General features: G+C 28.9%; 1 protein-coding gene across 1 annotated transcript; it reads right to left on the bottom strand.

Moving 5' to 3' along the window:
- Nucleotides 1-1,573: 1,573 nt before the first annotated feature.
- Nucleotides 1,574-11,862, bottom strand: LOC105361864 (pro-resilin-like). The gene is made up of 3 exons (XM_011499147.1): nucleotides 11,555-11,862; nucleotides 3,084-3,368; nucleotides 1,574-2,216 (listed from the first exon to the last, which is right to left on the bottom strand). The coding sequence occupies exons 1-3, from the start codon at nucleotides 11,558-11,560 to the stop codon at nucleotides 1,746-1,748; spliced, it is 762 nt and encodes a 253-aa protein (XP_011497449.1). The 5' UTR covers nucleotides 11,561-11,862; the 3' UTR covers nucleotides 1,574-1,745.
- Nucleotides 11,863-12,812: the final 950 nt, after the last annotated feature.

Genomic DNA, 12,812 nt, shown 5'->3' with positions numbered 1-12,812 from the left:
CATTTTTATGTTTATTTTTTTTTAATTTTTTTTTTTTAAATTTTTTATAAATATTATTATCGTATACTGTTAAATACACATATTATACAAATGCCATTTAATGTATATGTAAGTATGGTTTAAAGATTGGATGTATTTCAATAATAACAAGCTATGCTACAGAATAAACCATAACACATATGTGTAATAGCAATAATATGTGTAATAAGTGATTGTTTACATTTAATAAATGACATAGAATAGCAATTACGTATATTGAAAATTATGTATATTTTAATGAAAACAAATTAACTAAGCATATTACATATCTTCTCTTTATTTATTTAACTGATGTTATGTTTATTCTGAAAATTCATAGTAAATATTAAAACATATGGCAGAAAATATTTGAAAAATAATATATATATATATATACTTTACAGCAAAGATTGTATGTGTATTATTAAATGTTTCATGCAAAGTCATTGCTATAGAATAATATTTTATCTTCACTAGAATACATTCAATAATAATTGTTTTGGTAACTATATATAATTCTTTTGCAAAATTATTCACGGTAATGAAATTCGTATTACATCTGTAATAATTATTAAAAATATAAGTGAAATAGTAAAATTCAACATTCAACAAAAGGAAACAAATTTCATAACATTAATGAAGTCATATAACTGTAATACTTTTTTTTTTTTTAACAATAATTAATACTTGTTTATACTTTTATATTGACATCAATATTATAAAAAAAAAAAACAAAAAAAAACAAAAAAACAAAAAAACAAAAAAACAAAAAAACAAAAAAACAAAAAAACAAAAAAACAAAAAAACAAAAAAACAAAAAAACAAAAAAACAAAAAAACAAAAAAACAAAAAAACAAAAAAACAAAAAAACAAAAAAACAAAAAAACAAAAAAACAAAAAAACAAAAAAACAAAAAAACAAAAAAACAAAAAAACAAAAAAACAAAAAAACAAAAAAACAAAAAAACAAAAAAACAAAAAAACAAAAAAACAAAAAAACAAAAAAACAAAAAAACAAAAAAACAAAAAAACAAAAAAACAAAAAAACAAAAAAACAAAAAAACAAAAAAACAAAAAAACAAAAAAACAAAAAAACAAAAAAACAAAAAAACAAAAAAACAAAAAAACAAAAAAACAAAAAAACAAAAAAACAAAAAAACAAAAAAACAAAAAAACAAAAAAACAAAAAAACAAAAAAACAAAAAAACAAAAAAACAAAAAAACAAAAAAACAAAAAAACAAAAAAACAAAAAAACAAAAAAACAAAAAAACAAAAAAACAAAAAAACAAAAAAACAAAAAAACAAAAAAACAAAAAAACAAAAAAACAAAAAAACAAAAAAACAAAAAAACAAAAAAACAAAAAAACAAAAAAACAAAAAAACAAAAAAACAAAAAAACAAAAAAACAAAAAAACAAAAAAACAAAAAAACAAAAAAACAAAAAAACAAAAAAACAAAAAAACAAAAAAACAAAAAAACAAAAAAACAAAAAAACAAAAAAACAAAAAAACAAAAAAACAAAAAACAAAAAAAAAATCCAAACCTAAATGACCAGTATTATTTGTTTTAAAGCGAAGAATAATAAATAAATTACAATGTAATGCAATCTTTTCTTTACTCAGTCAGCCAAAGCTAATTATTTTTCATTGTTGAAAAATCTAATTCCTGTATCGATTGAAATTACAAATTGCAAAAGTAATAGCTTTTTATGTCTTGCTGTGGACGCATTAATAGCGATATCCATTTTGTCCGCCGCTGGGAAAACTTCCAGCAGCTCCACTTGGATAGCCTCCCGGACTACTGGCGGGGTAACCTCCGGATCCTGCTCCACTCGGGTAACCTCCCGAGCTACCGCCAGGATAGCCTGCGGATCCTCCGCTCGGGTAACCGCCTGAACTACCGCCAGGATAGCCTCCGACACCAGCGCTGGGATAACCGCCTGATCCGCCTAGTGATCCAGTTCCAGTTCCAGGATAACCTGTAGCCCCACCGATGCCATTACCGACCTGCGTGTACGTGATTTTTGGCCTATAGCCGTCCTGATCAGCTTCGTATTCGACCATCTGACGACGACCGTCAGGTAGAAGTACAAAATAAATGCCCTGAGTGAAATCACCGTCACGAGATTCTTTGTGGCCGAAGTCATTGCCTGATGGTGGATCATTTACCGTGTATTCGAACTCGTATTTAGCAGGTGCCTAGGCAGTAAAACATAAAAATATATTTCATAATAGAACTGGATAGCCTATAGTTTTTTCTTTCTTCTTTTTTCCTTATAATTATTTAAGAATATTTAGATATGATTTTTTCTCAATGCGATTGATATTGGAAATCATATACGTATAAACATAATTATAATTAATATATCATTAATGGGGGTGGAACATAAATGGATAATAAATAATAAATGGGACATTCATTTTATTATTTTATTATGGCAATTATGTTATGTTACGTATATTTATGGATACTTGTATGCACTTATTGTTTTTCCAATATTATTAATAGTGCAAAGATATTTATACATGTTTCGACTTCATTTTTTCTTATATCTTCAGATTAACAAGTTGGCAAAAATTATTTATCCATAATATTTTTCTAATTTTGCATCTATCTATCTGTTTGTTATTTGTTCGTTTTTTTACTTTTGTTAGTGTATTCTTATAACTTACTGTTTTATTCAGTACCATTCGAATCAGCGATCTAACATATGCGCACAATTATAAACGAGTGTAGAACTTCAATAGGTAGCGGGTAGATAAAAAAACCTTAATGTACAAAAAATAGTGGCTTTTTTATTATTAAATGCAGAGAAGCATAAGTATTCTTGTTTTTTTTTTCATCTCGCAATTTTCGCCATTTTCACCGCAATTTATGAAAAACAAAGCGCAGCAAATAATTCTAAACCCAGTATACTTCTATTACTAAAATGTATATATATATATATATAAGTCATGAGTAACCATCCCGTAACATAATGGACATAGCGAATGATAATCTTAAGGCCATAATCATTGTAAAGCGATAATTTTTTAATAGCAAATCAACGCTCGCGCAATACTCACGCTGTTAGCACTGTCACCGTAACCGCCGAAACCGCCACTAATACCCGCTCCCGGAGGTCCATACTGCTGATTTGGCGGAAGGTACTGGTTGGATCCGAAATTGGAACCCTGTCCGAATTGCCCGCCCGGACGACTATTGCCGCCGGATGGCAGTGGCTTCTGCTGCACATTGGGTGGTCCATACAGCTGATCTGGCGGTAGATATTGATTGATAGGAGGCTCCGCGAGCGTCGGAGAGCTGACTAGGATCAATGCTCCTAGCAAGGCTGTCGACAAGACTAACATCTGCGAAAATAACAAGAATCCATGTCAGATTTTGTACTCACTTGAAAGTCAACGTCCAGCTATTGATTTTGTCTCGATTCTCAAGAGCGTGTGAGTGGATTGAAGTACGTCGAGGTGGATGACATAAGATCAGCAGATAATAATGCTATTCCCAACATGTCCTTACCTTTCCTTATTATTTAACATTGATCTATCGATCATTTAGATAGAGCGTAGTTATAAGTCCTGTTTATTTCATACATTCTGATTAGTTATTTCGGAGCTATAATGACAATTATTTAATAATGATGAAATCATTTTCTTCTATTTTCTTCTATATCTTATTTTCGTCTATTATCTTTAGACCGGGATAATGAGAAAGACTCGTGGTTGTATTGTGCATTTGAGTGAAGTAGACGGAAGAAAATGAAGATATGGTAAATTGGCTGTAAATGATAGTAGATTTTCGTTCATTTATAGAGGTTGGCGCTGCATGAATTCATACAAAAGTAGTTTTGCATTTTCATGAAATGAGAACGTACGCGTACTTTGAAGAAGCGTGGCTATTTTGCAATGCGTCTCGTCAAGCCATAGAGCAGATGCGAATCTATACAGTGTGTTGCTGACAGCAGCTTAACGAATCGAAAAGACTGACTGAGATTCGAGGACGCGCACGTGCCGGCAAGTGCTATACGAAATCTGTAACACCAATCTTTCCTCTTCCTCTTTCTTGCTTTGTGTACCTGCATATATCGTGCAAATACTATCGCGCGTCTTTATCCGTATTTTTACATTTATTTTTTTCTATTTGCGTTGCTAAGTGTGTATGCAGGTATTTGTGTTTGTGAACGCAATTGACTGCGTAGAAACATTGGACATGCATAGTTGAAAATTCATTGTAAACTAATGTACGATTCATAGGATATATGCTTATTATATTTTATTATTTTTAATATATATCTATAATACACATATATATATATATATATATATATATATATATAACTATAATATTAACAAAATGTAATGCATGACTATTCATCGAAATTTCAAACCAAATAGCACATATGTAATAAATGCATACTTTCATAAACTATTTTTATACATGCAATCTTTTATTACACGAGATAATCAATATATTTACGTATATGTTTCAAAATGCTTATAATTATAAATATAAGTGTGTCCATTTATTGATTAAATTTATATATTGATAATATGCATGACAATGTGCATATCTAGAAGTATGGATATAAATAAGTGCTTCTTAGGACTTACTTATATTATTCATTAATTACTTGGAGAATAGAAAGAAAAGATAAAAGTGAGAACTTGGAATTTAGGTGGTGATTTGCAATTGCTTATGTTCTCCTATTATTTTGCTTTTTTTCCCGTCATTCTATGAATATACTTATAAAAGTAAGTCACAAAAAGGGTTCAAGCACTTGAATATATTTATCATTAAGTGAATTCTGTGTACACACACATATATAGGTTTTTTCAATCATAATTTTGATACTTTGAAAGATAATTTAAGAGAATAATTATAATAATAAATTTGTTTAATAATATATTTATAACGTATGCATAAATAGTTATTAGAATGTTGAATTATAATTTAAGCTATATATGATTTTATGCGATTTATTTAAACGAAAAATTCTAAAAAGAAATTGTATGATTTTATTTGCCAATGTTCTTTATATATTCAATTCAACGCACTTATAAATTAAATCATTAAATTTTACGTTTTATTATTATTAAACATCAATGAGAATATAATTACTTTAAATAAAATTATACTTACTTAAAATATTCATATTACATAATTCATTATTATATTACTTAATTAAAAATCAATTATAAGCACTTATCAACATTTACTTAAGGGCTGATAAAATTATATTTGCTTATTAATGTTGAAATTAAATGTAAACTTTACCTTTAATATGTGAGAAAATAATAAAATTTAAGTTTAAATTTAATAAACAAGTGGGATTTATCAGTAAAATTTTTGTTTTATAATTAAAAATTTTATATTACGAATGTAAACTTTAAAAATTATAGTTGAAATCTACCGATTATAAAAGACAATATATTTTAATTGCAAATTGAATATAAATTATCTTTATTTGTATTTTTTATTTTATGTACAAAAAACACTTGTATTAAAATTCATGTAATCACAAGTATGAAATATAATTAATTAAATGATGCGCTTTATGTTAGTTATACTTGAATTACAACTCTAAATACTTTAAATAATTCGCTTTATATTCCATTTTCCAATGAATCGTCAGCTTTTTTTCTCTTTCTAAATAAAATTAAGCAATAGCGTATAGCTGTATCGAATAAGTTTATCATAAATAGTCTCTTATTAACGTGTGCCTGATCTATTAAAAGTAGCTTTATATTAAATTCATAAACAGAACTTTGTTTAATAAATTTAAACAGCATGAAGATTATTGAATTATAACAGTCATTCAAAATATTCATATCGCACTGAATGTCTTTTCTTAACTTATAAGGAGCATGAAAAAGTTTAAGCCACACATAATCATATTTCATGACATTTCTTCACTTAGTAATATATACTTTTAATTTCTACGTAGATCTACTGGTTTTCCGAAAATGAATAAATTTTTAGGGAAATTAACAAAACCACCCCAGGCATACGTGCAGGTATTCGTGCAACATCCTACAAAATTACAACAGCATGGTGAATTGCCTCTTTTCGACTTTAATTAGGAATCTTCTCGTACATGATAATCGTCCTTGGTGAAATGTAAAAAAAAAAAGAAAGAGAAAAGGATAGCGTAATTTAAGCAACGATGTGTGGAGGTGTGCAACTTCACAAACTTATGAATCGTTAACGTGTACGTAAATATTATCGAATTCACAGATTCTGGTTACGTATGATTCAACATAAATTATTCAAGTATCGGTAGCTCCACATTGCGAAACTGCCGTTTCCTTTCTCGCCTTCGGACATTATTTTATCAATAGACCAAATAGTCACTCAAGCTTATAAATTAAGTACGACCGTGAAAAGGTGCTACCGTTCGATTTTCTACGTATTTTCATTTCAGACTGTGAAGTACGAGTCACATTATACAAACGCGTAAGCAGTCGAGTACTCTCATCTTTATGCTTTCAGTATCGTATGAGATCGTGCATTTGGGTTAGTTTGAAGAGGGAATGTTCACGACATGCAGTTCGCCATTTTTTATTTTTTACGAGGGCCGCTCGTGCCGCTAATAATTTACGAGCGTGTGCTCGTACGCGAGATTATGTATCGTGAAAAACCGGCGAGAACGTCGACCAAAGTGGACGATGACTCGAGAGTGGGGAAAGGAGAAGAAGATGAAGCGAAGGAGGAGAACGTATTATCGATCACGATTATACAGGTTTCTTTCATTAATTCCTGGAAAGTATTGTACGTATTTGCTTTCTTTTTTACTGTCGTAAGTCTCTATGTATTTTATATATTTGCTTTACCTGTAATTTTATCTACAGCCTGTCGCGAAATAAGTTATTAACATTTATAGCGCAGTACTAATCTTTATAAGTTATTACCGAGTTTAGTTTTGTGTACGTTAAAAAGTATATATATATATATATATATATATATGCGAAATGTCTTGAACATTATAATTATACAGATTATTTGAAATTAATGGAAAATTTTTATTTTGAATTATAAATAAAATCTTTAGAAAATAAACTTACCAGAGAGTTTAAATTTGTGTGTGCATGTGTGTGTGCATATTTTTTTTCTATAAATTTTTCAAATATTTCAACGTCTTTATATATCTATATTTTATATATGTGCGCATGTGTGTGTGTGTGTGTGCGCGCGCGCGCGCGCGCGCTCGTGTGTGTATAATATTTTATTCCATGTTCAACTAATACTCCATTGTTCTCGTTGTTTCGAAAGAATAACACGTATTCTTTTGAACTTTTTTCTCAATAGAATATGGAAAATGATATTAAGCGCTTTACTGAAACCAAGCACGTTAAATAAAAGACTAGCTAAAAGAAATTTACAGCGGAAATATATTGACAATAAATGTAAGTGAAAAAAAATTGAAAAACTTATTAACCTCACGAATCTCTTTAAAAGCAGAAGGAAAATCGAATGATAAAAAATAACAGTTTAACATCTCACGAGTCCTAATGGACAATGCCATTATTATCAGAGATGCTGACTCTTCCTCGGAGATCCGTGGCGCACAGCGTTTTCCTGAAGCTACGACGAGCCGAAACTCGCGTTTACGCATATTGCGAGCTCTTTTCGCCTGCGCATCTGCGTTTCGCAAGGGAAGCCGCGCTCGTTGAGATTGCCCGTTGATTTACGAATGGCAATCATAATGCTCCCCCCTCAGCCCTCCCCTACAGCCATATACAATTGCCCCTCTACGATTCACTCTATACACGGCGGCAGACATGCCGGAGACGTGGAACGCGGACGTGCCCCGTAAGTACTGCGGTTTCGTTCGCGCCATGACGGATGAGATGGGGATAGTTGTTGCACCGAGAACGAATGTTGCGTAAAGACACGAGGATGTGATTTTCGGTCTTGCTGCTTGATTTTTCCGTCGGATTTTGTCGAGGTTCTATGAACGGGCAGTATGAATTCTAAAATCCATTTTGATATGCCTTGAGTGAACGGGATAATTTGTTGCTGAGACGACGCTATTGAATTGGATTTCTTAATCTTTATTGCAGGATATTAAAGGGTAAACTGGAAATGTTAGACTATATTTTTATTTTATGACTTTCGCAATGTGTTATGTGTGTGCTTGGTTGTGTGTATGTGCGTACGGGGGCAACGGGAAAATTTGTACACTGTCGCAACACTGGTATAATATGCAAAATAATAAAATAGATCGCATGATTTCTATTAAACATAGACAATATAAAATTTAAATGAAGATATGTGTTGAACTATTATAGTATGTAAATGCTATAAAATATTATGTTTCTAAATAAAAATGACAAATTTATATTATTCCAGCTCACAAACAGGAAAACATATGTACAAAAAATATTTTTTTCTATTTATTTTGAGCTGATAAACTATTTTAAGCAACACAAGTTTTAATAAATCGATTAATACAATTACGTTCAGAATAAGCTTGCGCCAAAATTAAATTATGTCATACTTATTAATTTATAAAATTAATACATTTTTTATACATGCTATAATACATCATATATAATAAGAAAATTGTATCGAAAGAATAATAATTATTAGATTAAATCTCTTGTTGAATATTTTAATAGAATAAGAATTATGATTTTTTCAAGAAAAATATCAATTAGTGATTAGTGATTATGAATGAGTATAGAATAATTTGCACATGACTCTTTTATTTCCTAATATACTAAAATTTATCAACGTTTAACAAATTTTACTTATTTATTATCTATGAGCTGTAACAAGATGATGATAATGTTATTTAAAATTTACTGTAAATAATTTACAATAATAATTTTAGAAAATTACAAAAATAACTATTATTTTACTACCAAATAATTAACTAATAATAGAACTAGCAAATAAGTTAGGTATTTAAATTATGGAAAATTTAAATACAGATATATTTTGTCATTCTATCACATAAATAAAAAATTTCATACATATAACCCGAAACAGATAAATAATATGAAAAAATAGCTTAACCGTCTGACATGCAATACATTCTCTACTTATAATATTAAATTAAGTACCATTATATATGCGTCTTATAATAAATTTATAATTTATTAAGTTTACTATTACAGATCTAAATCTTCAGATAGAAAGTTTTTATATCGAAATAATTATTGTTTTTTTTTGTAATGTCTTTTTTCTATTTTTATATTTATATTTTTTTTATATTTAAATGTTATATTTAATTTTGTAAAATAATGTGTAAATTTAAGTTTTATTATTGTGAGCAACGAATTTCCTTTTAAAGTAATCATAGAAATATTATAAATTTGAATTTTAATGTCCACGTAAAAATTCAGAGTTTTTGACGTTTAATTTACATTATATAAAATTCTTATATTAAAAATAACAAGAAATTATATCAAATTATATGTTAAATAAAAAAATGCTTTTTAACGTTTTAACTTCATCCAAAAGATAATTATAACATTTAATTAACTTTTACAACATTAGATTGACTCGATTGGAAATAACATGTAAGCACCATGATTATATAACAACAAATATGTCTATTATACAGTGAAATAGTTTATAAATTTGCAGCTAACGTTAATATTTATGTATATTTTGTAAAATAATTTATGTATATTTACAGTAAGTAAATTTAAGTATATATTTTCATTGTATATGATAATTTGTTTGTATTTCGACACGATGCATGGAAAGATGTTTTCGATAAGCGTGAACTTTCACGGAAACTTTGTTTACATCGAATAATAATGGAACATGATTGCAAGCAAATTGATTACATAAATTAATACTTATCTCATTATCCTCTCAACTTAAAGGTTTAAAAAAAATGTTGATTGTATAAAATTTAATATTATTACAAAACTACAAATGATTTGCATTCTATATACTTTAATTTTAATAATTAAATTTGCATAGATAGTTGAGAATTATGACATATACTTCATAAGAATCCTAGCATTAATTGTTTAAATTTATTTCTAGTCATATTTGTTCTATTGTATTTAAGAGCCAAATGTAGTTAAAAATATATTGAAATGATAAATTAGCAATGTATATAGTTTAGATTGTATTTGATATAATTTATTGTATTATTAATATCATACAAAATTAAGTTATGAGAAATCTGTATTACAATGTTTTATATATATATATATATATATATATATATATATATATATATATATATATATATAATATTATTATGAAAATTTAATCCTTTATAGATATTGATTAATATCAAATGCCATTAGATGTTGCTAATAAATAAATTGCAATTTTTGTTGTATTAAGTTCAATTTATATTATTCATTATTCAAATTTATTGAGGTAATTAAAAAATTAAACTGTCCAATCCAATTGAATTTTAAACTATAGTATGTGAAAGCCATAAAATTTCCGTATAATGTAAATTTCTTTATCTATATTATTTGCCAATTATATTATTCGTTAATGGTTGTATTATTACGGCTATAAAGATTTTATATTTTATTACAGTTATTTTTTAGACTATTAAATATTTATTGAAAAATATTCACGTATTTATATGAAATTTTTTTATATTATTTAGCCGATAAAATTGATTTATTCAGTGCATGAGCAGTCCAAATCACTCTATTATTTAAATCGTTTGAAAATATTATATATATAAATAGATATTGTATGCGAGTTTACACAAAGTGTATTTAAAAATTGTAGTTTAAAATATTCGCGAATATTACATAAATTGTTATGTAAAATTTTAAATAAGTTATTATACGAATAGTAAATTATAATAAAATGTATAATTCCTGAGTATTAGATTCATAATACACGAGGGAATACAGATACTTTTTTATGATTTAAAATTCTAAAGAAATTTTAAGTTAAAAGATATTTATTAATAAAATTGTTAAACGTAACAAGATGGCATTCAAGAATTTAAGAATAAACATTATGATGTGCGATTATTACAGTAAATATTTAAATGTATTTAAATAAATTTTGATGTAAGTCACTGTTCACAAGAAAGTCTTTTGAAGAGATTCTTAGAAATTATAATGAAAATTCTGTCTGAGGCTTCATTTTTAAAAAAGAACATACTTATTGCACAATACTTGCAAATGTATTTACAGCTTCAATTTACTTTGTAATACATTTAAATAAGTGCGTAGTTTGTATATTAAAATATTTTTACATAATTGGAATGTAGGGCAACTCGATGTTTTATTATTATGATATATAGTGGTAAATCGTATTCGGATGAGCGAGGAAAAATATTCTCAAGACGTTAGAAGCCTTTCACAAGGTCCATAAGAAAGTAAAAAAAATACTTGAATTCTATTTTTCCAGCGTACTTTGAATTCAGTGGTTACTTCGTTAATACCGTAAGCTCTATTCACTTTGTTCCTACGAGCCAAGCACTTTAACGCCCATACCCTTGGTATCTAGGACGCTTCGACATCCTCGAGTACAAGTGGTCCTCCGTATCTCAGCCACCTTGAGTAGTAACACCAGAGAGAAGAGCAATCGGTATACTTACGTTCATGTCTCCTGTGGCGTCCGGTGACTCCCGATAGTTCAGGTTTCGCGTCCACCGACAACAAAAATAAAAATTACGCCTCTGCCTGTCGCGTACGATAAGAAGAAAACGCGCTCGCGTCTGTCTTTTCTAAGCGAGGGTGGACAGTGGCTACACGAGATCCTCGTGGGAGATCACTGAGATGCCGAGTGCGAGGTAACATCTGCCGAGCTGGAGGTTTTATACCATTCCCAACGAGAAACGAGGATGATCGTCGTCGTCGCCGTCCAACTGCTGCCCCTCTTTCTCCTCCTTTTCATCCTCATCCTCTCTCCGATATATGTAACATTACGAGCAAGGCCATTGTAACTCTGAGCTTCGGTGATATCCGTGCCGCTTCTTACGCGGGCCTTTCCTTCGTTTTCCCCTCCTTCACCCTCTCATCGCCCCCACCATTTCCCTACTTCAGCACCCCTCTTTCCGCCCGCGCGCCACGTTTTTGGGGGTGGTTAAGGTTACATTCCTGTTTTATGACGTTTCCTCGTGAGTGAAAAGTGAAAAGCGAGAATGGAGATGCGTGGTGGGAGCGGGCTGTAGATGATTGAGCCAAGGGATTTCGAGCTCGCGAGTACGCACACCTGTGTGCGTATGTGCATCTTTGTGAGGCTGAGATCTGTTTTTTGTGACGAGCTTTAAGTCCATTTGCGTGCCGAGGCATAAGTTGTTCAATTTTCGTATGAAACGAGTGTATCTCCGTGCAAATGATTTAAACGTTTGCGAGCGCGAGCGCGAGCCATACACAAAGAACTTTTAGCAATGTGTAATTTTATGGCAATATTAATAATTTCTTATCATTATCATACTTACCATCGATCTAATTTTATCGCTAAAATAAAAAAGAAGGTGCGCGTAGTATTTTCCAGTGGAGTATAATATATATATATATATATATATATATATATAAGAAATATATTGACACAAAAGCTCTTATTAATCGTTGGTCGCCTTTCGTGAAATTGTAGCCCATTGTAATTACATTTTCAATGTCAACTATTATCGATACCCTTCTCATTCTTATATATACGCTATTTATTTTTCCTTTGTAAATGGTGAAGAAAATATAATAATTTCAAATTTTTTGAATAAAAATACATAAATTTCATGAATTAAAATATCAGCTTTTTAATGAGCTTATTAAAGTTATAGTGTCGAATTAGAAAAAAAATATTTGGTTTTCTCCAATAACGTTTATCTCATTACCTTAAAAAATAAAAATTTG

This window comes from Ceratosolen solmsi, unplaced genomic scaffold (assembly GCF_000503995.2).
Source record: "Ceratosolen solmsi marchali unplaced genomic scaffold, CerSol_1.0 scaffold2, whole genome shotgun sequence".
Taxonomy (NCBI): domain Eukaryota; kingdom Metazoa; phylum Arthropoda; class Insecta; order Hymenoptera; family Agaonidae; genus Ceratosolen; species Ceratosolen solmsi.
Note: the sequence above shows the minus strand (reverse complement) of the source record. Positions and strands in the feature narration are given on the sequence as shown.

Excerpts from the sequence above, each read along its gene's own strand:
- LOC105361864 (XM_011499147.1), bottom strand. Across the intron at positions 2,217-3,083 it reads ACGGTGACAGTGCTAACAGC|GCACCTGCTAAATACGAGTT; the intron begins GTGAGTATTGCG and ends TTTACTGCCTAG.